The sequence below is a fragment of the Talpa occidentalis genome, unplaced genomic scaffold, assembly GCF_014898055.3.
Source record: "Talpa occidentalis isolate TD23 unplaced genomic scaffold, MPIMG_talOcc4v2.1 talOcc4.13, whole genome shotgun sequence".
In the NCBI taxonomy this organism is placed as follows: Eukaryota; Metazoa; Chordata; class Mammalia; order Eulipotyphla; family Talpidae; genus Talpa; species Talpa occidentalis.
Genome location: NW_023601322.1, coordinates 9,914,951 through 9,942,133, shown reverse-complemented (window position 1 = coordinate 9,942,133; position 27,183 = coordinate 9,914,951). Strand labels below are relative to the sequence as shown.

Sequence of the window (27,183 nt, the reverse complement as noted above, 5' to 3'; positions counted from 1 at the left end):
CAGTTCCCCACTATCTCAGCAACACTGGTTGGTTTACTTTTTAATGTTTTCCAGTTTAATAGATTGAGATGACTTGTTTTCTTCAGCTATCTGTGAAAGTAAAATGTTTGACGTATCACATTTAAGATAATTTTATTTTCTCTTTTATGAATTTATCTTATCGTCATTTGATCATTTTCTATTTAAAGGAACATCATTTTTAACATTGGGCCTTCCTTCACATACTAAGGAAAATAACCCTTTATTTTCTCCTGCATGTTGCCTAAATTTTATACATAAAAATATAACAATTTCTAATACTTATTTAGTTTAATCTGTCAACATTTTCTTTCACTACCTCTGGTGATACTTTGGGAAACCTTCTTCAACCCAGTATTATAAAAGTAATATTCACCTGCATCTTAGTATTCTTTGTTTTGTTTTTCTTGGTTTAATTTTTTCTTATTTGACTTTTCAATGAATGAAGAGTAGACAGTGGATGATGAAGGCCAGGGATATAGCCTTTTTTTACCCACAGTTCTCAACTCAGTGGAGATACCTGCCTTACAAAATATATTATACAGATCAAGGTGCAGTTTAACAAGGGGCAAGTAGTAAACAGAAAAAGGGGGAATGAGAAGGAGTCAAGTCTAGCATCCACCTTGAGAAGGATTCAGAACATCTAGATCTTAGAAGAGCAGAGTTCTGAAAAACCCTGTACCAAAGTATGTTCCACTTGTTAAACCTATGAAACCACAATAAAAAGTTACCATAAAACAGCAGCCGGTTTTGGTGGGGGAGGGGGGAGAGAAACACTAATAACTTAAGGACTAATGACACTGATCTAATAAATTTCATTGTGATCTCAGAAGCATTTAAATGTAATAAAAAGAAATAGCAAAACATAGAAAATATATTCACTAGGTCATTTTGGAAGTTTTCTTTCTATTCAATTATTCAGTATTTTTTGTTTAATATATTCTTTAAAATTTTTTAATCAGGGCCTCCCCTGGTGGCGCAGGCAGTTGAGTGCAGCGCTGTGAAGCTGTCTGCAGCCTCTGCAGCGCCGGTTTGATCCCAGCTGGCTGGCAAGGGTCCCACATGGCGAGGCAGACCTCTCCTGTCTCGCCCGCTGCTCCCCTCAGCAGTTATTTCATCAGTCTGCCTGTTCTGTTACCCAGTCTGTCTCTGGTGAATCCTCTCACCCTCCCGCGCACCTGGCCTGTACCCCAGTTCTTGTATAAATAAAAACAAATCTTTAAAAAAAATTTTAAAATTTAATCAACTAATTTTTTTCTATTTTTTTATTTAAATTTTATTTTTTTATTCCCCACACAATTACAACCCCCTTATTTTGACCCCAATTCCTCCCCTCCCTGCCCCCCGCCCCCCATAGTGTGTCTCTGGTTCATAGTTGTTTGTTGATTTTGATATTTTCTTTCTTATAGTTATTCTTTTTCCTGGTCCCTTATTTAAGTTTTCTTGATTCCTGCTATGAGTGAGACCATCTGGTATTTTTTCTTTTTCTTTCTGGCTTATTTCGCTGAGCATGATCCCTTCCAGCGCCATCTATGTTGCTGCAAATTGCATGTGTTTATCTTTTTTGAATGCTGAGTAATATTCCATGGTGTATATGCACCACATCTTCTTGATCCAGTCATCTATTTTTGGGCATTTGGGCTGTTTCCAAAGCTTAGCTATTGTAAACAGTGCTGCTATAAACATAGGGGTGCAGGTGCTCTTTGGAATTGATGTTTCTGTGTCCTTCGGGTAAATACCTAGGAGTGGAATTGCTGGATCCTATGGAAGCTCTATGTTTAGTAGGTCAAGAAATCTCCACACAGCTCTCCATAGTGGTTGGACCAGTTTGCACTCCCACCAACAGTGCAGGAGAGTTCCTTTTTCTCCACAACCTCACCAACATTTGTTGTTGGTAGTTTTTTTAATATGTGCCATTCTCACTGGTGTAAGATGGTATCTCATTGTAGCTTTGATTTGCATTTCCCTGTTAATCAACTAATTTTATTAAAAGTAAAATATATAGGTGAAAAATAAAACAAAATGGCACTAGATTTATTAAAAAAATAAAAGCAGTCCCTTGCACAATCTCAAAACACAATCCATAAAGGTAACCCCAGAACATTGTGCCAATATATTTCTAATATGCTTATAAAGATATTTCTCAAAATTTCTACTCTAAATAATTATGGTTGACTTCCCAGTAGGATGGTGGAGGATTTAGTTCTCTTTAAACATACAACCTCCCATGGTCCTCTCCCTCAGCCTTTCAACATAACTACATTCCATCTTCATGAAAAGAATAGTCAATATTTACCTAATTATGAGTGACTGTTGTTTATTATTGAGCAACATTACACATTAAGATTTTAATTCCTTTAGTCTAGAACATTTTTGGTGTTCTGGATTAGTAGCTGCCAAGTTACTTTCTTTTCTCATCTATATGTCCCTAATTTTATTCAGATGTTCAAAAGATCTGTCTCATGTCTATCAATAAACTTTCCCAGTACTACACGAACTTCTCAAACACCCTAATATTGTTTCACTGTTTTCCTGGGGTCCTCTCTCTGGCTTCTTTAGTCTCGCCAAGGTACAGGTGCTTTCCTCAGGCTTCTCCCGCCTGTATCCTATATTGCACCCCCTTTCTCTTCAACCCCATGCCCTCTTCTTAGTTTGTAAGATCACAAGTAATACCAAGGTCTGAGAACTTCTGACAAGTCAGGGTTAATTATATCTGGTGTCCAACAACAAGAATATTGTTTGTGAAACCTCACTGTTTTTCTTGGCTTTACATGATTGATTATCTGTTCCTTTTTTATTTTTCATTTTAAAATATTTAAATTATTTTATTTATTTCTTTTTATTGAAGTAACATTGCACTATAATATTATATAAGTTTCATTGCTCCCCACCCCTCTTACCATGTCCACGCACTAATATGTTACTGTTAAAATCATTATGGAAAAATATTAATTAAATTCAATTAAAAGCTTAAAGGCAGAAAAAATAACACTATCAAACTTTTAGACACTTTTTTTTCAGTTTAAAAATAGGCTGGCACCCAGTTACTAATTACTAAGGACCCAGGAAGTGACACACAGTACTAGTCTTCCAGGCATCAAGAGATGCAGTCAAAATTTGGCAATTTATAGTGTGCGGTAGAGACAGGTAAACAATTACAACTCTGAATAGTGAAAAGCCAGGACAGTAAATGCACAGGGTGCTTTGAGAAGACAGAGGAAAAGAGGAACACACAGGGAGTAAACTAAAAATTTTTTAATGGAAAAGCAGAACTTAATCTATAGTATTAGATCATGATAACCTGTGATAATCCTTCGAAGAAGATTATAATTCTCATAGTTAAGTCTCTCTCAGGCTAAGTAAATACCCAGTGTCACCCTTCGAGAGGCAGAGCTGAAAATAGCGTTATACCAAGATGTCCTGATTCTATTATGTGCCATTCTCCAAAAGAGATCTTTTTTAAGAATATATTACAAGACAGATTTTTCTTTTCCTTCAACAAGATAAACAATAAACATGAATGAGATTTTTGTTTTGTTTTAGCAAGATTTTCCCCCTTAAATAGATTATACAGTCTTCTTTATGTATATTCCTTATACATTAAAAGAATGAAAGATAAAATACCCACAATTCCAATGTGACAGTGGGGTGGGGAGGTGTAAAAGAACAAAATCTGAGAACTGACAGGTCAAAAAATCCCTAGCTGAGTTGAAGTTCAAATCAATTTCACCCAGTCAACCACAGGAAACCCTTTACAGCAGGTGCAGTCCCCAGGTCAGCCAGCTGCAGTGAGCCCACATTCAGCGTGTGTGCAGGGGGGTGGCAGGAATTGCTGTAAGGGAGAAAAAGAAGCTCGCATTCTTTATGCCCAAAGCGGCTTTGAAGTTTTAGACTAAAAAGAGAAGCAAAGTTCTTGCCTCTTTAAATAATCAGGCATAGAAGGATGAATTTTTTATCCCTAAGTCTAAAACCAAATGTACTACCTTCCCTCTAACCAGTGCCTCCGCCCAACTTCCTGCTGTAACCTAAGCACAGAAGTTTCCTTGTTATTTCATCTTTTCCTGCACCCACCTTCCTGCATACCTAGTCAGTTTGCAGGTGCTAGAGACTCTGCCTCCTCAAGATGCCACACATCTCACCAATCTGTTCCTCCCCCAGATCCTGAGTTCAAGTTCCCCTTCCCAATATTCCCTGGACTCCCAAGTGATTCTTCCATCTCCTCTCCAAACCTCTCCAGCAACACATTAAGCAGAGATTTGATTGGTTATGTTTGCATGCTGTAAAACCTTTAATCACTCACTATGAACTGCTAAGTATATTCCAACTCTTCAGTTCAATATTCAAAGTTCCCTGTTACTGTTATTTGCCTCTATTTCTCATCTCATGTCTCACTATTCCCCTAAATTGATCCTAGTCTCCAAACAAATTAAATTATTATTGTCCCAGGCAGGCCCTTTGCGTCCTGCATCTGCACCTTTGCATCTGTGTTTTCCTTCAAAGTCTAGTCCATATGCTTTCCCCCCTCTGCTAACCTGGTCTAGCAATCTGGTTTTAGGGGTCTTGTGGCCCTTCCCAGAGTGGAAGAAGCTCACGCTGCAGTCACTCCTGAGGAAGAGGCCCAGTTCATCATTTACTGGCTACTTGGCATTTCCAATAGCTGTGCTGTGTGTCCTCATGCCAAGGCCAATTTCAGGAACAAGAGATGGTCAAATTAACACCTCGGGGAGCTGATAGGAACCCACCCTAACACTTCAACATCTTATTGCGTTGTTTTCTTGTAAAATCAGAAAACAAAAGCTTTTCATGGAATTCTTGTAAAGATTAAATGACAAAATAAGTCTAAATTACTAAATGCAGCCTGGCCCAGAGTAAACACTGCAAGCTATCCTGTCTTCTGCTCCTGCTTGGTTACTCCTGCTATTGCTCCGCTGTCTCACCACTGCTAGGAGTGGGATTATGCCTCCGCCTACTCCTACTACTATTTGTACTATTAGTATTAACAGTAATATCATCTCCACCAATGTAAACTCCTTGAAGGAAGGAGAAGGAATTAACATTTATTAAGCACCTGCTATTTTCCAAACACAGGCTTTAACGACCTGCCAAACATTGTGCTGAGAGCTCCCTACACATTTTCTCACTTAATGCTGACAGTCACCCTTTGAGAGTCTATGACTATCTCCACTTTGTAGATGACAAACTGAAACTGAAAGAGTTTAACTCATTTGCTCACAACTGCACAGATAAGAAGAGGTAGTCGTAGAACTGAAACTTAATTTTGTTTGTCTTCCCAGACCACTCTTTGATTAAACATATGTGATACTTAAATATTTATCAAATTAATAAACTAAGTCTTAACTTTAGAAAGCAAACTTACTTTTGCAAAAATTATTCTTCTTCCTGCAGATTAACTTTCACAGTCCAGGCAGGACTACAGACTTGTCCTACCTGCCTGTAGTTCTGCACAAAGGCGAAGTTGTAAGAGAAAACACTGAATGGCGACTATTTACAACTTCTTATCCAAAATTTTAGCCAAAGAAATACATTTAAAATACATGCTATTTAAAAAATGATCAAACACAAGTTTAACACAATTATAAATGTCACTGATGACTAAAAATTAATGAACCTGTGAGACAACTCTGAAAAGTCAAAATTGATCATTCTTGTCTAGCTGTAGTCAATGAAATTGCCCACGGACCGAACTGTAGTTTCATCAGCTTGATTAAAAGTGAAAACTAGAGGAAGGGCAAAGTAGGTCAAAAACTTCCTGAGTCCTTTAGGATTAAAACATTCACTGATAGTCAGAGTGTGTGAACAGATCGGTAAGGATCTATTTGTCATTCTTAGAGGCTATGGAAAGAAAGACAGGGCACCCTCAACTGGAAAAATTGATAATAATGAGAATGAAAAGCAAAGAGGAACTGGGCATGAACTCTAGCGAAAGGATTTCCAAAGTGGAAATTCCTTTATTCATGACCCGCACTGGGGAATTTATAGCCAAAGGATCAGCCTATCTACAGGATACACAAAGCAGGTTTTATTATGGGACTGATCAGGGTTTCCCAAGCCAGTTGTTAATTACATAATTCAAGCTTCCTACCATTATTTTTGTTCTACTCTTTTCACTCACACATGGACACATACACACACACACACATACACACACACCCCTACCCTTATATAAAGCCAGATATTATTCCTAAATTCTTCAACTAAGCCACCCTGAACCTCCCCCTCACTCACATCCACCACAAGTTCTATTTTTGAACCTCTTAGAACAGCACTCCCTCTCATAAACTAGTTTGGCTGTGTGAAGGGAAAGAAGAGAGAAAAGAAGAAATTGCAAGAAAGGGGAGATTTCAGAGACTGATAATAGTTTAACTGTATATTGTAAAAGCTGAACCTTTAGGATTAAAACATTCACTGATAGTCAGAGTGTGTGAACAGATCGGTAAGGATCTATTTGTCATTCTTGGCTTTTACAATTTTCCCGAAATGTAGAGAAGAGGGAATTCATAGAAAAACAATCAAAATCAGAATAAAAGAAAGCATTTAACAGAAAATCTGAATAAGACAACCTTTCCTAGGAAATCTCTCTGAAGTATTCTTTGGTTTTCTTCATCTGGTCAAAATTTCCAAAGGTAAATACTATATTCCTTGGTCCCAGATAACCATCCATTTATTAACAGCTTCTTTGAAGTAGGAAGAAAGGAAATATAACAAGGTATACACTAACTGTAAAATATATTCCATTGCAGAAATGTTAACTTTGGAGGTGGGGGTAGGAGGACTGGTTCATGATGCAGATAAGACTTAGATGGGGGAGCAGGGGAATGGAAATCAGAGCACAACCCAGAGCTGAGAAACCCAGTACCTGGACAGCCTCTTCTGGCTTGTGGAGTTGGCTGTTCCATAGATGGGTCCTTTGGGGTAGTTGGTGAGTTAATGGCTGCAAAGTAGAGATGGAGTTTCTACTGATTTAATGACTTCCCAGGAAGAAGTTGAGATGGGTGGAGCACTGTAGTAAATAAAAAAGACTTTGGGTCAGAGACTGTCTCATCTTCGAGCATGCAAAGCCAAGCCGCACATGCTTTCTACAACAGATCCCAGAAGTGAGTCTTGGTCAGTAGCGCATACAGTTATCTAGATCTGTATATCTAGATCTGTGGAAATCTTCTTTACACAAGCACTAGAAATACTTTCTTTATGGGATTCTACAATGGGACTCTTGCTTGTGAACAAGCATTCAAAGAGGTCATCGTCAAATGAAATATCTATATTCCCGACCACCTGTGTAATTCTCTGAGGGCTTGCTACCCTACGCTGAAGGATTCTCATTGATGAGAAGGATGCATTTGCTCTATTTCTCAAGAGAGACCCCAGATTGGAAGATGGGATTATGCTGTGACACTGTTGGGCTCCAACTTGCTGTCAGTGCACCTCTTGGTACATGTCATATTTCACTGTAGTATTGAGGATGGTCACAAAGTATCTTTGCAGTGCATTTCTGTGGCTCCATCTTTAAGTAAAGGTGATAGTATGAAAGGTTTAGCAGTCTTAAACCATACACCATTGTCTATATTTACCATTGCAAAGGCTTAAGGCCACATTAGAAAATTAAAACATCCCCCTCTTCAGAGGAGGAGTCACTAGCAGAGTCGACTGGCTTTCTGCTTCTACAGAAATGTCATTTGAGCTTTCCTGAGTACTTCCATTATCCATGAAGAGCTCAGGGAAACTGGAATAATGAAGAAAGAAATCAGAGTGAGGCCATTAAAGCCCAGTTCATTTTAAGGAGAGAGCAGTAACCACCCCTTCCCCTACATTTTAAATATCACAATGAATTTAAGTAACAGAATAAACAATTCACTGGGAGCACACATTATGTACAACTTTAATTTCTTCCTACTGTGTTCATTACCAAGCCATTTGCTTTCTTCAGGCAGGATGGGGGAAAAAACTTTTAAAAGACTCATTTAACACAGAAGTCTATTTCCACTAATGTAGACTTCGTGTGGCACACGTGGGCTTCCAAAAACAGATTTATATATACAAATATACAGAAATTAGTCTCTTCCTTTACAAGAACAATAAAAATTAGCCACCTTCAAACACAGCATTGCTATACTTAGCCAGTGGGGGAAAAATCTTGAATATGAGAATCATCTCGTTTATAATCATTGCGATGGGTTAGTATTTCTGATAGAAGTTATTTTCCTTCGCTGTATGAAATACTTCTAATTGTGAAGAAAACAATGATGATAATACCCAGCTTTTACTTTCTATTAGGTAGGGAGTATTTTTCATGCATTCTTCTCTGAGGAAGCAGGGATAAAGTGCTGTCCATCAACTGTAGCCAACAAGTTATTTTACAGAGTTCACAGCGCGGCAGGCTTTGACACTTATGAGGAGGGACACTCGGGGGACATATGGGTCTCCAGAGCTTTCACAGGATCACCAAAGGATCCACAGGTTCTAAAGATCCAAAAGCCACTTCTGTGTGTGCTCAATGAAAGGGAAGCCCATGCGGGCTTTGCTCTGGTGTGTAGGAGCCCACAGTGGGCAGGAGCTAGCTGGAAACCGTGGCAACCGAGCCACCTACAAAATGTTCATCACAAAGATTCCAAAGAAGGCCCTATTTTTTTTTTTTGTCCTGAGTGCTACCAATCACAGGGATAGCTAAAGATGGGGGCTTTCACTGGCAAGAATATGTGTCTGGTTTGTAAACAAAATGAGAATATGGAGGACCCTACCTAAACCCCTCCAATTTTTTCTCAAATCTCATTCTGTCCAGGAAATTTAGCCAGTGAAAATAGGCTAGGCGACATCAGTGCATGTGTGTGCATGCACACATACACACACACACATACACTATGCACCTGCTCACCTAGAATCCAAAAGCAAGAAGCTAAAACTCACCAGAGGAGAAATAAAAAATAAGTTTTAAAAATAATAGCTAGGCAAATGATACACATAAAAAACAGACAGTAAAGGAAATATATTAAATACAGTCTGTGTGTGTGTGTATATATATATTTTTTTTTTCTACAAGAATGTTCCATCTTTGATAAATAAATACAACCCCAAAAATACAACCCAAAAAAGAGTTTTCTAATAACTAATTCTTCACTCATGAAGTTTCCTCACTCAGAAACACATTAGCTTATTACAGAATTAGGCTTGGCCAGAATCTACTCCACAACAGCACTCATCACAAATCTGCACAATAACATCTATACATCAAACCCTTTCAGAATTTCAACCCAAATGTGCCCATGAAATATGTTTCAGACTCAATGCCATCATTTTTACACGTGTCCCAGCTAATTTCTCTACGTGGCTGTTCAAATGTCAGCTGGCATCTTAGTTATTTACAAAACACTGTCGTTTACTGCTCCTCTTGGAGGTTCTGTGAGCTATGTGTAGGGACTGTGCCTCCTGGCTCAGCAGATGAGGAACGAATGTTCACAGAGAACAGGTCAGAGGTAAGGAAGGCAGAACCAGAAGTCTAGTCATGTCCCTCCTCTCTAGTGCACTTCGGGAAATCGCAGATAGGTCTGCATCTTACAACACATGGGATAGTCTCTTGGTGGTAAGCTGGCAATCACCTTTTTTGGTTATGCCCTTTAGTCCTTCTTCTAGGACTGTTTCAGAGCTGTTTCTCACCAAATTTAGTCCCCAGTTCATGTCCTGGATTAAGGTTCCTTCTTCCAGAATAGCTCCCATAAAATCAGGATCAGAGAATACCTGAGCTGGCTCACTGGCTTCTCAGGGCAGAGAGAGAGAGGGAATGGCTACCACTTGATAGCCCACCTTCCAGCACCCCAGTTATTTATTAACAAAAAAGTCACCCTAAAAAAAATCACACCTGGCTTGCATTCGCTTAACAATTTTTCCTTTGGAACTAAACTCTCAAAAGGCTGTCTCCCATTCTGTTACAGAAATTCTGGTCTCCCCCAGTTTTTTCCTCTTTATCAGTCCTTATGGAAGTGATTAGTGATTTCTTACATATAAATGCCTTCATCATTAATTATATGAAGTGATTATAATTGTTTAATTCTTCTGTTCATTTCAATAGTGAATATTTGGGGAAAAAAAGTGAAAACAATTTCTGACGATGACAGGCAGAAGGCGGTAACTGAGTTGGCGTCAGTGTATTCGCTTTGAACAACTTAACAGAAATGAAGCATTGTTTAGTCGCATGGATCCCAAATACACACATTTGTTCTGAGAAGAGGACAGCCATTCTCCACGTTAACGGGGACCATATTAATTCCGCAGAAGATATTTTGGTTGTTTAGACAGAGTGGCTTATGGGCTCTGCCGCTTCATTAAAGCCAGCCAAGGCAAAGCAGGAAAAGGTTGATGAGGTCATAGCCCAGGAGTGAGGTCACCAGCTAGTCATCCTTCTCTGCCACAAAAGAAGTTTGACCGAGGAGAGGGTGCCCCTGGGGTAGAAGTCAACATGCCTGTGCCTGAGTCTTTCAGACCCAAAATAAAAGGTTTGGTCACAGAAGCAGATGACTAATAGCACTTACAAATCTGCTGTGAATGATACAATGATTAACTGACTATTCCAATCCCAGAAAGGTCACATTAGCAGCCTCTCACAGTGCTTCAGAGCTGAGGCAGTACCGTGTGCAACTCAAATTCCACCATGAGCTCGGAGAATGATTAAAGCAGAGGTGATCCATGGCTGCTTATAAATGAAATCCAAGATCCCTAATACTATCAATAATGTGGGGTACGGCACAAGATAATTGTGGGTGGCAAAAAAGATAGTTAATTTTGCTCTTTGTTTTTTAAGAGAGCCAAGAAAAACAGTTGGGCTAATGAAAATATTAGTTATTAGCTATAAATTTTGGAAATGAATGCTATTTTTAAGAGCTTAGGAGACTGTCTGATCATAAATCTTTCAGAGCATACACTATTAATTCAAGCCAATCAATAATACAGCATAACCCTCCAGCTACATTACCAATGAGAAGAAAATGTATTCACTCGTTTTATTCCCTCTGAAATCCATATCCAAAGGTTTGGGATTGATTATAGCAAGATAAGCTGTCTTCTTTTTTTCAAAATATTATTTATTACTCAAGCATTTCTAAAGCAAATAGCATGTTGTAATTCTTTAATTCATTGAGTGGAAAGCTGAGCATTTACTGACATTTCTTGAAAACTTGCTACAAGTCCACAGGAAAGAATCTGACATCATCACACTGTGTTTTCCTTAACTTGACAGGAAGTCAACGTCAAGCAGATTGACTTGAATCGGGACCTCATTTGAGAAGTCTAAGTGTCCAAAACACTGAGGTTTTTTGTTTGGTTTGGTTTTGGGTTTTTTTGGAAAATACTCAAATTCCAGCGACTTATCATCCTATACCCTACTTTCCGGAAACCTGGCGAGCCCATGTGGACTTCTGGTAGAATGAGCAATGCAAAGAGCTGGCTTGGACTTGGCGTGTCCTTATACTTCTGGGGATTGATGGATCTCACCACCAGCGTTCTCTTGGGCACAGCAACACCGCGAGAGGATTTAGAAGTCTTCCTGTCAGACAAGTCACAGTCACACTCTCGAACAAAGAGGAGCTGGGTTTGGAACCAGTTTTTTGTTCTGGAAGAGTACACTGGAACCGACCCTTTGTATGTCGGCAAGGTAAGAACTGCCAAACAGACGGATAAATGTTCAGGGATCGGATATTGACTAGGAAAGCTCAGCCGCCTGTGTCTGAGGCCTGAGAACAATTTTAACTAGCAGTATGTTACCTGCCAGCTAGGTGGATCTAATTTTGCTTCGTCAAGATACCAGCCAGCAAGGGGCGATTTCTCGCTCTATTCTTGCCTCTGTTCTCAGTGGGAAAACTGAGGAACTGGGTTTCCCGTCCCCAAAGAGGCAGGTGCAGCCTTCGGGGATGACAGGATGGGAGAGAAAGAAACTGGGAGACACAACAGGGGCAGCAGCGGGTTTTTCTTGCTTTGTATTTTTTTCAAAGCATTTCTACAGGTATAGCCTGAGGCCTAAATTTAATAGGAAAAAAAAAAGAATAAAACATCCTTCATTTCAGAAAATCCTAGCATGTGCTTTAGGATAGCTGGAGACAATCAATGAATATATTTATAAACTTTATACTCGAATTCCCTTGATTTATCTATCATCATTTCATTTTTAATCCTGGCTTTCTCCTGTGTTTACTTTATTTGGATGTTAATCAGAGGCCATTTTGTGAAAGCAACCAAGTGAGAGAAAATGGGAAACAAGGAACTAATTAGAAAATAAATAATTCATTCAAATGGTAACTTAAACAGTTGTTTAGCACAAAGGCTAAGAGGATGGGCTTCAGAGTCAAACACATGTGGGCTCAAAACCCAGCTTTCCCCACCACTTCCAGGCTGGCCTGGGAGGGATCATGGAGTCCCGTTGGCCTCTGCATCTTCAGGTGTGGAATTGGGCTAAGGAAAATGACGACATCCACATCTGAGCCTGGTCATCTGACTCTTGTCCACACAACTGCACTAACGCAACGTCAGTGCTCCCAAGACCCTCCCTTGGGATGATCCAGCGCTCTCCTTCAATGGTGCCCCCCACTGGCCTTGGACAGGCTGACCGGTCCTTCTTCTTGACGTACTGTGCTCCCTCAGCATTATGACCTTACAATCCCATCCTTCCTCCTTCCTGCTCAGCCTCTCTACTGGTCCTCTCCTGCCACTTGGCCAAGTCATGGGTGGTCTTGAAAGCTTTTCCCTGGGCCAATTCTCTACCCCTGCCCATTCCATGTGGTTTTAAACACCACCGCTAAACCAGTGAGACCAAGACCTCCGTCTCTGGCTCAGACACTCATCTGAGCTTCAGGTGCATAAACCAACTATGCAGGTGAGCACTCCATGTTTATGACTCAGAGAACCCCCAAATGGGCACATCTGGGGAGGGGCTCTTGTTTTTCCTCCCAAACGCTGTCTGCCCCCATCTTCTCTGCATTAGCATCTCCGTATCTAATTCCTAAAGCCAGAGACCCAGTGATCACTCTTCCCTTTCTCTTGGTCCCCACATTCTCTCCCCCTGCAAATTCTGTTAGTTCCATGTCAAAATCATTCCCAAATCTTCCATTTTTACTTTCTGCCATCATCGTTTACCTGTGCAAGTACCCAGACTCCCAGTCGGTTTTCTTGCTTCTAATGACACCTCTTTCGGATCTGTTGTCCGCAGAATCTTCTTAAATGTCAGTCAGATCATATCGCTTGGATTACATCCTTCGGTGTCTTCACCACACTGAGCCTTGTGAATTCTCCCCACAGCTCTCAAGGACTCTCCTCTCGGGCCTGCCTGCCTGCCTCCTCACTCCTCCATCAACAACTGTTCTTGTCTCCATGTTCCAGGAACAGTCTGTGGCCACTTACTGCAACTTACCAAGCTCTGCCTATTGTTGCCCCATAATGAAATGCCCTTCACCTGGCTTCACTCGTGGCTGACTCTTCCTCATCCTTTAGATGAATCTAGTTTTTGAATCCAGTTGTCCTTGACCATTCTCTAAATTAAGCCCTTCTGTTGGCATCTCTCCTATCATTGTATTTTTCACAGCTGTAATCACAGCCTGCAATATTTACTTGCTCATTTACATGTGTAATACGTACTAGACTACAAGCTCAATAAGGGCAAAAACATTGCTTCCATTTTCCCTCAAGGGCTACACAGCACATAGAAGATGCTCAGAAAGAGATTTAATGAATGAGGACCTCATGGTATAATGAGGATTAAAACTCTAACACACGTTCAGTGCTGGACACAGTACCTGGTCCAGAGTTAGGTCTTAATAATTGTTATCCTGTAGCAATTAGGAATAGCAGCTGTTGCAAGGTAGTAGTAGTAGTAGTAGTAGTAGTAGTAGTAGTAGTAGTAGTAGTAGTAGTAGTCATAGCAGCAGCAGCAACAGTAGTGCAGGGAGTTCGTTAGGGGGATTTACCAGCTCAGTAATGTATACTTAAAGCAGCTGCAAATCTCTTAGCCTCAAAAGCTGTGAATTTGCTTTGACTTCTCTCTTTCCATCTCTCCTTCCTTGATGCACGACCAGTCACCACATCTTGTCAGTATTTTCTTGCAGTTTCTCTCAGATTCTTCTCTCCTGTCCATGTTCTGTCATTTCTGCAGTTCCTCTATTCTGCACGTTGGATTAACTAAGCAGGAAGCCCGGCTCCCACAGAGAGAGCCTGCAGGTCCTCCCAAGACTTAGGGCATTCACACCCTTTCCTCAGGTGACCCCCTGACTCCAAAGGCTCATCAGAGCCCTAAGCCTACAACCTTCCTCCCTTACCCAGCGTAGCGCCAGCAAGACATGGAACAGGTTCTCTGTGATCCGGGCAGATGAGTAAAGGAGAGTCCTGGAGCCCTCAGTGGCTTTTTCAGGTTTTATTGAGCCTTTACATCATTTTTAGTGAGGCACCCACATACATGGCAGGCAAAGGTGCCGGGGGGCCAGGAGGCTGGCAGGACTCCCAGCCCCTGGTAAATCTTCACTCTTTCTGGGCTCTGCTTCCTCACTGCTTCCGGTTCTCCTATGGTTCTGCGATTCCCCTACCGTGCTGCTGCTTCTTCCACTGCTGGTGTCCCCAAGATGCCGCCCTTATATGCCCAGTCTCTCAGCCCAGGAGCGCCCACTTACGCACGCCCATACCCTACTCCAGGTGTCCGCCATGGCGAGAGCGGGGGAAATCCTGACAATTTTCACTTACCCTACAACCAGCCTCTTCTACATATTCTCCCATCTAGTCCTGACCCCAGCTCAGCTGGGCCTCCTTACTGCACTCACACACATGCCACATCTGTGCTTCCCCAGGCCTATCCCCAGCCGACCGCCCTCCCCAGGACCTGATGCCACCCTCTCTCTATTAAGTCCCATGCAGATTCCTCAGGGCCCCAACTTAAAAGCCACTTCCATCACGAGCACATCTCCTCTCTGTTCATACTTTCTGGCAACTCAATATTTATAAATGTCTCTTTCAACCAGACATACTGGGCTACTGCTAAAATAAGTTTAAGCAAACATATCTGCAGCAGAAACTCCTCTGTGGGCATGTTCCACTTAGAGCCCTGCGCCCTTCTCCCAAAGACAGGGATGCCTGGCCCTGGCCTTCCCACCCCTCCCAACACTGAGTGCCCAGCACAGACCTGGGCATACAGCAATGCCAAAGACAAGGGACTCTTGTCCCCAGGCTACCACCATACGTGTGTCAGCTGCATTCACAGAGAGCAGATCATCTCATCAGAAGCTGCTGGGAGGAAGTATAATTCACCATGGATGGGTGTAAGGGGCCGGAATGGACATGGTGCAGGTTTTCTGATCCCATGCAGACCGGGTAAAGGCGGAGTCAGAGTCCTCAGTAGTTTTGCAGGTTTTTTATTTGGGGTTCACCAGGCATATGGCAGGCAGTGGTGCTGGCTGCCAGCAAGTCTTCACTCTATCTGGGCTCTCTAGCGTTTCTTCTGCTGCTTCTCGGCTTCTCTTTCGGCTTCTGCTTCGGCTTCTACTGCTTCTATTGCTGGTGCTGGTGCTGGTGCTGGTGCTGGTGCTGGTGCTGCTGCTGCTGCTGCTGCTTGCTGCTGCTGCTTGCTGCTGCTTGCTGCTGCTTGCTGCTGCTGCTGCTGCTGCTGCTGCTGCTGCTGCTGCTGCTGCTGCTGCTGCTGCTGCTGCTGCTGCTGCTGCTGCTGCTGCTGCTGGCGTCCCCGTGACGCCGCCCTTAAAAAGCCCAGTCTCAGCCCAGGTGAATCCCATCTACCTATGCCCACACCCTATTCCAGGTGCCCGCCATCAGGCATGCATTCAGGACAAGGATCCATCATCTATCCTGATGGCGGAAGGGCAGAAAAGCCTGATTTTTTTTTACCCTACAATGGGTAATAGCTCACAGGGTTACATTCTATGCCCAAAGTCACACAGAAAGTAGCAGGAAAAGCCCAGAAGGAAACAGACACCAACATCTGACACTGAAGCCATGGCTTTCTGTGAGGTTGCCCTGTCTGTGGCCATGACTGTAGACTTAGCCCCGAGAGATACACAGACGAATTGGCACTGTTACCGTGGAACCAAGAACCAAATCCAGCGGGCAGCCTCCTGGCCTTGGGAGTGCTTGTTTCTGACCACCTCTGCACCCTGAAGGGTGCCCACCCAGTCCTAACTCCCCCAGCCCAGGACACAGAAAACCTGTGCATTTCTAGTCATCTTACCCAACCCACACTCCAGCACCAGTGAGTCTTTACCCTGAGTTGGGTGTGTTGCCTCCACGTGAAGACAGTTATGTCCACACTCATCCAGGCACTTCCCCTTCACTTTCTTTTGCAAGAGAATTCATCAGCCCTTCGTTCCCTTTCCTGCAGGGGCACTCGGCTTGTCACCTTGAGTTCTGGAACATGTCTGTTTAGAGAGCCTGCCTGAGTATTTGCTTATTTCAGAAAGGAGTATGGCAACAATTATCAGCTATAATTGGAATGGCCTCATAAAATCCACACTGGGCTTCCCAGGGACAGGGCGGTGTGGAGTTAAAGCTAGATTATATTGACATATGCAGAGAGGGGGGTGCAGAGAGCTCGTGCTTGTGCACGAATCTGTGGCTCCAAGCCCTGCTGAGGTTAACCACTACCCAGGAGCTGTCTAGCCACAACTGCAAGCACTTGCTGCCTCCCAGAACTACGTGAGGCAACTAGGGAACATGACAACAGGAGTGAAAATCTCTCTTGTTCTGAAGATCTTAAACCAGCTAAGGTTTTTCACACCGTGCATGCACTTCCCATGATTCTCTCCTCTGGCTGAAGGTGTTATAGACTAAGGCATCTTTAGGTTAAACAGACTAGACCTGTCTTACTCTGTCTAGGACATTTGGGAGGAAATGTGTCCCAACAGGTACAAAAATCATGTGCTGCAAACTCAGAAAGTCTTTATTTTCTGAATAGCTGGTGTTCAGTCAGTGCTAGCTGAATTAAATATGGATAAATATAAAACACATTTTTATGACACTGCCAATTTGCTGAGTGACATAGAGAAAAGCTGTTAATGTCTCTGCTTTGCAATTCTCACAACCAAATGTGTGCTCCAGAGCTGGTGAGCCGACTATATTAAATGTGCGTTACTGGGCTGGTGACTAAGCTCACGTCTCTCGGCCCTCTGCTTACCGTGCTTGCTCCACGTTGTGACTCTGGGGCTAGATCCTAAGCCACAATTTCTCCTTTTCCAACCAGCTCCCCACTGGGTTCTGACAGTAGAAAGTACTAGAGGAAGGGGAAGGGACTTGCTCCTTTGGCCCAGTCAGCAGTGGGTTCCAGTTTTCGGGTTTTTCCCACACTCGCCAACACCAGCCTTGTCAGGCCCCTCAGGATATCAGCACTCTGGGATGGCGGCCCCCCTCAGAGGCCTGAGTCTCCCTTCTCAGGACCTTGGTGCTGGGGAACCTGCTCTAAGCTCCTGAATCCACTTGCTCCCTTCCCAGTCAGCTCAGGCACACCCCCCTCCAGAGCTTGAGAGCCCCCACTTCTGCCACTACTCCCCCACGCAGACAGGAGTTAGTACCTGCAACACCTCAGAGGTCACTTTTGACTTTTTTGGGTCTCCATATTAAATTCTCTCTGCTAAAGGAACTGGTGTAGGTTTTTCCCTGACTAGATTCTGAACCGACACAATCACTCCTCGGAAATCAGTTCTGTGCAAGCAGATTCAGGCCCCTTCGTCTTTGGTCTCTTCCTGTTCATCACAAGGCGCCCTCCTTCTCTATCAATGTCCTTTTGCTCCCTTTTTCCTATCTCCCCTGGCCTCCTCCCGATCCTGCCTTCTCCCTCTTTTATGCACAAGCAGGAAGAACCTGCGGGAGAGATGCCCGCTGGCCCTTTACAAACACAGGTCACACGACTCATAAGAAGTTTTAACCCTAATCCCCCACCCTGCGCCCTCCTTTCAAGAACATTTTACTGCTCCTTTCCTCCCTGTGTAGCCTCACACTAAGAAGAACACACACTTCCTGCCCTCAAGAAACTCTCCATCTAGAGTGTTCCTCCAAGTCTCTCTCCGTGCAGACAAAAACAAGAGAACAGATCTGAGATTCAGTCCAGATCCTACTTGACGTCATTCAGCCAGATGGAACTTAAGGAACCAGAACCGCGTCTTGAGCAGCAGCAACGCTTGGGTTAGCCTTCTGCTTCTTATTAAGCACACCCCAAAGGCAGAGCTCTTAAACCTGGTCTGTGACAATCACGAGGACGCTTAGTTTTCTGAAGGCTCGTAAGACAAAACGTTATAGATGATAAACAGAACACCTCAGTCCCGCATTCCTTGTCAGCTTCTACTCTTTTCCCCCTAGATAAACTCCCATGCCTTAAGTGAATCCAGTTCATCTGTAAGAGCAGGACAGGACACAGGGCAGGTTTTCTGATCCAGCAGACCGGGTAAAGGAGGAGTCAGAGTTCTCAGTGGCTTTTGCAGTTCTTTTATTGGGGTTCACCAGGCAGATGGCAGGCAGGGGTGCTGGGGGGCCGGGATGCTGGCAGGCCTCCCAGCCCCCAGCAAATCCGCACTCTCTCTGGGCTCTCTGGCATTCTCTGCTTCTGCTTCTATCATCGGCTTCTCATCGGCTTCTTTCTCAGCTTCTACTGGCATCCCCGTGACACCGCCCTTAAAAAGCACAGTCTTAGCGCAGGTGGACCACTTCAGGTGCCCGCCATCAGGCATGCATTCAGGACCACAGGGTTCCCTCATCTATCCTGATGGCGGGAGGGCAGAAAAGCCTGATTTTTTACCTTACCCTACATCATCCTAAATGAAAGTCCTGTTCCACGTGCCTTAAAATGGCCTATGTGTGCCGGTGTGTGTGTGCATGTTTAATTTTTTTAAATCCTGAGATCCCTGTCCTCACCGTGCTCCTCCCAACTCCATTCCTCTGCCTGGGGACCCAGTTCCAGATGGAAAGGATTTTCATTTCTTTGTGGCCAGATGTAAATAAAAATGCTTTTCTATTCTACACAACAAGAGCTGGGCACCTCGGCTTTTTTAACTGCATAAATAGCAGATTTGGATTGTGAAAAAAAAAAAAATACTGTATACAGAATGGAGAAATATGAGAACTTCATATTCTAAATAGAATTCTTTAAGTAAAAAAACCCCACAGCTATTTTTCCGGTCAATTTTATTCTCTTATTTTCTTTCTCTAGATAAGACACAGCTGAATTCCTCTAGGCAGCAAAATCACTGCCTGCAATATTTGGCTGTGAGTCAATTTGAGATCAGCTCAAAGCCAGCCACAACCTCCCAACCCATCGTGGTCTGAGGATGATATGAATATATTTTCAGGTGTCTTGTTGGTGTCCATGCCATTTAATCCTCAAAGTAACACTGTCCCGGCCATGCTGCAGGCAGCATTCTGCAGCTGTTACCATCAGACTGTGCAAAACAAAAAACCAACAGGTCGTTTGTACTGTCTCTGCTGCACTCCCAGAAGTCTGAGGGAGAAAGAAGAGCCGGCATGTTAATACCCTCCTCTCTATGCACGTATATCATCATCATAATCGGCCCCATTTAGAGAGCTCCTATTATGAGAAAGACACTGTGCTAGGTGCTTTACATACATTAATTTCTAATGATCCTACAGCTCTTCAAAGTAAGTATTAATATTGTTCTCCATATTTATAAAATGAGGAACTTGAGCGTTATAAACCTTAAATAATTAGTCAAAGGCACCCAAGTGGTAACTGACATAGATAGGGTTTGGCCCAGTCCAGGCCTAAACTGGTTCTCTGTTTTGTAAGTTAAATTTCATGAACATCATTGCTGAGTGATCCAAAGTGCTAACAACCCAGGCAGCAACAGAGTTACTGGTGGTTGAGCAAATGTCATCAAGTGTTATTTGCCTCCTTTAGAGAGACTGTTACTTGCAGGATAGCACAAAATTACCACCCACACACCTTGTCTACAATTAAAGATGCAGAAATGTATTTCTAGGCTCAGTATGAAAAGAGCGCCCCTGGACTGCTTCTGAGATCATCACAAAGTAATAGGGAAGGACATGCAGTTGGATGGGCAGATAAAAGCTCTCCCCAAACTCAACCATCCATAAATAGATTTCAGTGATTCCATTACAAGCCCAAGAGCTGGTTCCACCAAAAGGAGAGAGACACTGATGCAAAGAATAATAACCAGCAGTGAAACTCCATCTTGACACCTGAAACATAAGCCAGCACAGTCCTGCTGAATGAAAGTGCTGAACCAGACAGGGGCCTGAGCTCTGGAGGTCCTGGAGACTTCCCAGCACAGCGGCCAGAGTCTATTTATTAATCACTTCATCATCTTTTCCACGACTTGAAGTGTCATAAAGTTTTGAAACTCAAAATCCTAGTTTATATCAAACACTTTCATGGCAAAATGTTTAGGCCTGTTCATTTTATTGTAAATGGAAAGGCTGGCTTCCTCCGTATGAGACGGCTTCCACTGCTTTGTCATGATCACGTTCAACGCATGTTAGTCTCTGTAGACAGATGTGGTAAACATTTAAGTGTTAAAAAAAAAAACAAAACTCTTCCTGTTTGAAAGGGGATCCTAAGTTTGGGTCAAAACATAGATCCATTTATTTCTGACATCTGTCCGTAGCCGTAATGACATTTCAGTGCTTTTTCTCCCCAGCTCCATTCAGACATGGACAGAGGGGATGGATCCATCAAGTACATCCTCTCGGGAGAAGGTGCGGGGGTCGTGTTTACCATCGATGACACCACTGGAGACATCCACGCCATTCAGAGGCTCGACCGGGAGGAAAGGGCTCAGTACACTCTACGGGCTCAAGCCCTAGACAGGCGGACGGGCAGGCCGATGGAGCCGGAGTCCGAGTTCATCATCAAAATCCAAGACATCAACGACAATGAGCCCAAGTTCCTGGACGGCCCTTATGTCGCCACTGTGCCAGAAATGTCACCAGTGGGTAAGGTGGAGCCCTCCTGAGTCCCACAGACAGTTCCTTCCAGAGAAGGTCTTCCCACACATACGCAGAGGAGGGGATGTGCAGCCGAGCTCACGAATTACAAAACTGAACCAAAAAAGATAACCAAGTCCTTAGGCAGGGACCGACGTAGACACTGGACTATAATGGTAATGGTAATAGTAGTAGCAGTAAGCCTGGTATTGTTCTTCAGTAATGGTTCTTAAAATATAAAAGATAGATGATATCCAGATGGCTGGCTGGCTGGCTGGCTGGATGGATGGATGGATGGAGGGATGGATGGATGATGCTGGATTCATAAAGACAAGTATTTTGGTCTTATCAAAAGAGCAATGAGGAACTCAAAGGCTATGCTGTCTTTGCTAGTTATTAAGAACCTAAAACACAAATAAACTCCCATCCCCACCAAAGAGACACAACATAGGAGTTGTGGAAACTGGACCTAGAACAGCACCTTCCCAGGGAAGCAAACATCACATTTGCAAATGCGGAACAGCTGGCCATTCAGGATTGGGGCCAGCCTTGAACACTTCAGCCTGAACAGGTTTCTGCCATCTCTCTTCCTCAGGGACCTCTGTTATCCAGGTGACAGCCACGGATGCTGATGACCCAACCTACGGCAACAGCGCACGGGTGGTGTACAGCATCCTCCAGGGCCAGCCCTACTTTTCTGTGGACTCCAAAACAGGTATTTGATGCAACAGTCAAGTTAGAGGTACCTGCTTTATTCCCTACTCATTATAATTGCTACTTAGGATAGACCTAAATCTCCTTTTCACTCCAGGGAGTGGACTAACCAAAGGAGATTGCTATAAGCGATGGAGAGAGTCCCCCAAGTCTCTAGAGGGTAAGAGGGTGCTGTTTAGAAGGTCTGCAGGGTCCGGCTGGAGGGGCCAACAGGGCTACCTGCGTGAAAGTGCCTCCTCACTAGTCCTCCGATATCTCTGTGGTTGTATTTATTTCCAGGGACTAAGGTCTTTTATCACTCCAGAGGCCGGAGAAGATTGACACGTTAAGTTGGGCTCACCGTGGGAGCAAAATTATTGATTTGGAAACTAGAAAGAGACTTAGGGGACTCATCCAGCCGTCACCATTCAGTTAACGCAGAAGGAAACCGGGAACTGAAAGGCGACAAAGGGCATCTAGTCGTAGCTGTGCCTCCCGACGTGCGGGCTGTGTCCTTCCACTGAACCTCCCCCGCGGAGCAGAGAACGAGGCCAGAATGAGTGGGTGCTGGGGCAACAGATGTTGATGAGGGGCAAAAGAGTATAGAAAATGGGATGTGGCCTCCAGTATTAAGGGTGCTTCGTGGGGCGCTCTACCGGGAGGACAGCACAGACAACTGCAGGGGAAAGGAGTGTTTGGCAGGAAGAGACAAACCAGGAAATGTGGTTTTGGCATTTTCTTGTTTTTATTTTCAGTTTCACCCAAGAACTTTGATTCCAGCATTAACATGTTTTATCTGTGAAGACTTCCCTTTCATAGTTTGACTTGGACAGAGTAACTATTATATCATTATCTTGCACCGTGCCAAGCCCTCTCCCTTGTAAGATACTTCCTAAACAGTACCACAGAAGAGTCTTCCAAAATCTCATGAACTCATAAGCTATATGGAAGTATTGGAATTCCATTTACATAGAGGAAAACTGGGAATTAACAATTAATGAACGAGGATCCTGAATAAAGAAACTTACAAGTGGTGAAGTCAACAGTGAAGGATCAAAGTCACCTCTTTATTTGAAAGCGAAAAAATACATTTCTATTAGCAACTGGAGAAAATTTTGTCCAAAAGTCCTAAGGGAAACCAGACTTTCAGAAAATTATATCATAAAAATCGAAAGCAAGGGAGTTTAAATTGGCAGGAGGAAAAAAAGGAGATTGCAGTTGTCCTATAAAACAGTAACTTTAACCACTCTGCAGATGGGGAGAGAGAGGCTAGGGGGTGCCCACGGGGAGGAAATGCACAGACAAGAAGAGGGTAATGTGTCCTTTATATCCTAAAAGGAACCTTACTTTATTTTGACAGCTCCCAGGGGGCATCTTCAGTGTTAAGGTCAAAAATACATGAGAAGACAGCTATTGCTCTCTCCACAGGGCATTTTAAAAAAGAAAATTCTGCATATTTCACTTGATCATCCCTCTAAGGCAATATACATATTATAGGAGTAAACTGAGGACAGGCCTGTTGTTTTCAACCCTTCCCTTTTTTTATGCAAAGAGGTCTGTTCAGCCAGGGGTCCTGCTGTAAACTTGCAGTAAACAGGCCTGTAATCTTTGCCTAGAATTAAACAACCAAACTTTTCTAAGTTGAAGGGTTAAAAGTGAGATAAAACATTACCACACGTCCTTGGCAGGAGAAACCAACACATTTCAGTGGATTTTGATTTCCACCCTCTTCTTAAATGAAACCGTATCACACCGCGATGCTACTGTTTACTGTCTGGGGAAGGTCACCCCTTATGTAAGGGCTCATGCTCAGCGAAATAAGACAGAAAGAAAAAGAAAAATACCGGTTGGTCTCACTCATAGCAGGAATCTAGAAAACCCAAATAAGAGACCAGGAAAAAGACTAATTATAATAAAGTAAAAATCAAAATCAACAAGCAACTAGAAACTAGAAACATGGCGGGGGGAGAGGAGGTGGGATTAGGGTCACAATAAGGGGGGTGGGAATTGTATGGGGACTATAACCAAGATGAAAATTGCATACATTGTGCAAAAATGAAAAATTATGTAAAAAAATATATAAAATAAAATAAAAATAAGCAACGCACAGGGCATCTTTCATATCCTCGCTCACCGAATTCAGTGAAGCACAGGTAAGCAGAACATAAAAAACAGAATGAATACAGAACAAAAGAAAATCAAATCAGAATCCCAAGGCTGCTTACAGGTGGTGAGGAAGCGGGGGAAATCAGGCGTAAGTTGCTTAAAGAAGAATCATTCACACTACGAGGGCTCTAGGGGCTGCAGAAAGAAAGAGTTGAAGAGTTATCTAAAAGCACAGATTTGTAGACCTGTGAGGTTTTGTTTTCTGGGCCCGACGCCCCGGTTTTCTTGAGTGCGCGGGAGCCGCCGGGCAGCACGCGAGCCTCCCTCCCAGGTCTGCGGGAGAGCCATGGCGCCACCTGCCGTTCGCTCTCGGTGATGCAGCCGGAGCAGTTCGGGCCAGCGAGCTCTTTCCACCGACGCTGTTGATTCTCCATTTATTTAGGCACAAGGTCTTTTTTTATATATTTTTTACATAATTTTTCATTTTTGCACAATGTATGCATTTTCATCTTGGCTATAGTCCCCATACAATTCCCAACCCCCCCTTATTTTGATCCTGCTCCCTCCTCCCATCCGCCCCACAGTGTGTCTCTGGTTTATAGTTGCTTGTTCATTTTTACTTTATTATAATCAGTCTTTTTCCTGGCCCCTTATTTAGGTTTTCTAGATTCCTGCTATGAGTGAGACCATCCGGTATTTTTCTTTTTCTTTCTGGCTTATTTCGCTAAGCATGATCCCTTCCAGCGCCATCCATGTTGCTGCAAAATGCATGAGTTTATCTTTTTTGATTGCTGAGTAATATTCCATGGTGTATATGTACTACATCTTCTTGATCCTGTCATCTATTTATGGGCATTTGGGTTGTTTCCATTGCTTAGCTATTGTAAGTTGTGCTGCTATAAACATAGGGGGCACAAGGTCTTTTTGAAGCTAGATTCTGACCTCCAGTTTAATGAAACACAGCTCAACCCTAGAACTAAAAAATGCGCAAGGGAGAAACCTAGAAACCAATCTTAAAAACTGCACTTGTGGTTTTGTTTTCAAACACCACGTCGCTTCTGTCCTGCAGGTGTGATCAGGACAGCGCTCATGAACATGGACAGGGAAGCCAAAGAATACTACGAAGTGATTATCCAAGCCAAGGACATGGGAGGGCAGCTGGGAGGACTAGCTGGGACCACCACAGTCAACATCACCCTCTCCGACGTCAATGACAACCCGCCCCGCTTTCCCCAGAGTGAGTATCCCCCAGTGAGAGGCCAGAGCTCAGGCCTGGTGGGCAGGCCTGTGACAGAGGCCAAGGAATAAGGACAGCCTAAGTCCTCTTTAACCTCTACTATTCATGGATCCCTGTCCTAGAGTTACATGCAATTCGCTCATAACCATTTGCCTTCTGGGAGCAAATTTCCAAAAGTGTTTCTCTTTCTTTTCATTAGGACCTGTCTAAAGAGGCTTCCTCTACTGTTTTCCCTTGGATCATCATTCCCTGCCCCAGCCCATAAAATTTAATAGTGTGGAATAAAATCTTGTTGGGTAGGATTGAACTTTAGAGAGTCACAAACAATCATAATATCTAAGATATTTTTCACCTTTTACCAACACATGAACCAGTGTTTGCCCCCTGGAGATGATATTGCCACACAGGGAAACAAGGTCGATGCCCCTGCCCTGGAAGCGTCTCATGGTTTGGATTTGATGAGCATCATCACGGAGTATGCTATGTTCATCACTGGTTAGCCAAGAAGCAGCATTTGTTGTGCTGCTTGGATAGTGCATAATGAAGCCTTCATGATAAACTAAGATGAAGGTCTCAAAGAAGGATGAAACTTCAACAGGGAACTGCAGAATATAAAGGAGTGAAACAGGCAAAAAGGAAAATATTCCTAAAAGGGGAGGACATTCATTCATTCAAAATATATTGTGTCCAGGCACAGCCTCGGTGTGGGACACAGAGCAGGTTGAAAACAAATGAAATTTCTGCTCTCCTAGAGCTCCCTTGAGCTCCCTGGATGTAAATAACCTTGTCTTCTATTATCTAATTAATAATTTAGTTCATCTAGAAATATATCTGTATATTTGTATGTGTGTACAGTATGTGTATGTGCGCTTGATAAGGTGGCACATTTATGGTCACAGTTTCCTAAACGAAGACCTGCTCTTTAGTGTCTCAAATGTATGAGTCTAATGGGCGTCACTAAAGTTTTTGAGAAAGAGAGAGATGGGAAAAAAAGCTAATTTGACAGCCACGTGCAGGATGGATGGACTAGGGTCAGGACAGAAGGCGAGTCCATGAGGAAGCTTTTAGCACTGTCCAGATTTGAAGTGATGGGACTTAAGGGAATGGCAGAAGGGTTAGAGTGGGACAAATGAGAAAATGTGGACTTCTGCCCTTTTTCTTGACTAAGGGAACCAAGGCAGAGAATGGAGTCAAAGATGACAATGATGCTTCTGTCTAAGCGGCAAGGAACAGGACTTCTGTCCAAGGTAGGGTGCTGTGAGCTAGCTAGGGGCAGTCAGCCTCCCCAAACCTTTGTGAAACTCAAGCCACCCTGTAGCTCACAATGCATATTAGAATAAAAGAGACCACGTACATATTGGACGTGGTTATGTGATTTGTTATTTAGTCAGTCACATTATGACTGACAAAATAATGAAGAACTTCAAAAAGGTATCCCCAGAGAAGGCAAGTGAGCAAAGACACAACTCGATGGCGATGAAAATAAACTAAATTTAATTGTGAATCCAGGATATCGAGTTGAAAAGGAGAATATTGCTAGCTCTGAGATTCTAACTTACATGTATGTTTTGGGGATTCTATTCTGGAGCCAGAGAATAAAAAGCATCACATGTCTGTCCATGAAGAGGCTGCCGGGGGCAGTCCCAGGTAAAAGGTCGCATGGACAGACACCACCAGGAGCTGGTATGGTTTGCTCTTGCTCCTTCACAGATCTCTGGTCATCATTAAATGTGGGCAGGTGGTTGTGAAGATGGACACTCAGCACACAGGCCAGGCCATGAAGGAAAATGCAGGCACTTGAAATGTGAGCAGAATAAATAAGTATTTTGTGACCACAACACTGTTTCTCTTTCTTACAAGAAATTAACATTGGGGAGATAGTTCTTTAGGAAGGACTGAAAGATTGGAAAGCAAAACACTTCCTCCCACTCTGCAGGGAGATTAACTGAGATAAGAAATAATTTTGCTTTTGTCCTGTCCTCCCATGGCCTCCTCAGCAAACATCCGCACAGGCCCTTGACCCATCTAACACCATTCGCTCAATTTCTTTAATCTGTTTTTGTCTGTGAAACTCAAATTTTCACGTTGAACCAGGAGAAAGATGTTTTGCACAGCATGCCTGATGTGATGTAATACTGACAAGGCACTTTTCTCAGTGACAGATTACCAAGAACGCATGTTCTGATCTTTCT

General features: G+C 43.2%; 1 protein-coding gene and 1 long non-coding RNA gene across 2 annotated transcripts in view; one reads left to right on the top strand and one right to left on the bottom strand.

The window, feature by feature from the left end:
• Positions 1–27,183, top strand: part of CDH20 (cadherin 20) — a 198,081-nt gene that overhangs the window by 140,312 nt on the left and 30,586 nt on the right. Inside the window, exons 2-5 of the mRNA XM_054694004.1 lie at positions 11,264–11,677; positions 20,670–20,964; positions 21,551–21,670; positions 24,824–24,991. Of these exons, the coding sequence (XP_054549979.1) occupies positions 11,432–11,677; positions 20,670–20,964; positions 21,551–21,670; positions 24,824–24,991 (829 nt within the window). The 5' untranslated portion in view covers positions 11,264–11,431. The remainder of the gene's footprint in view (positions 1–11,263; positions 11,678–20,669; positions 20,965–21,550; positions 21,671–24,823; positions 24,992–27,183) is intronic.
• Positions 7,013–27,183, bottom strand: part of LOC129145581 (uncharacterized) — a 49,631-nt gene continuing 29,460 nt past the window's right edge. The window contains exon 3 of the long non-coding RNA XR_008551342.1: positions 7,013–7,039. This is a non-coding gene — a long non-coding RNA (uncharacterized LOC129145581). The remainder of the gene's footprint in view (positions 7,040–27,183) is intronic.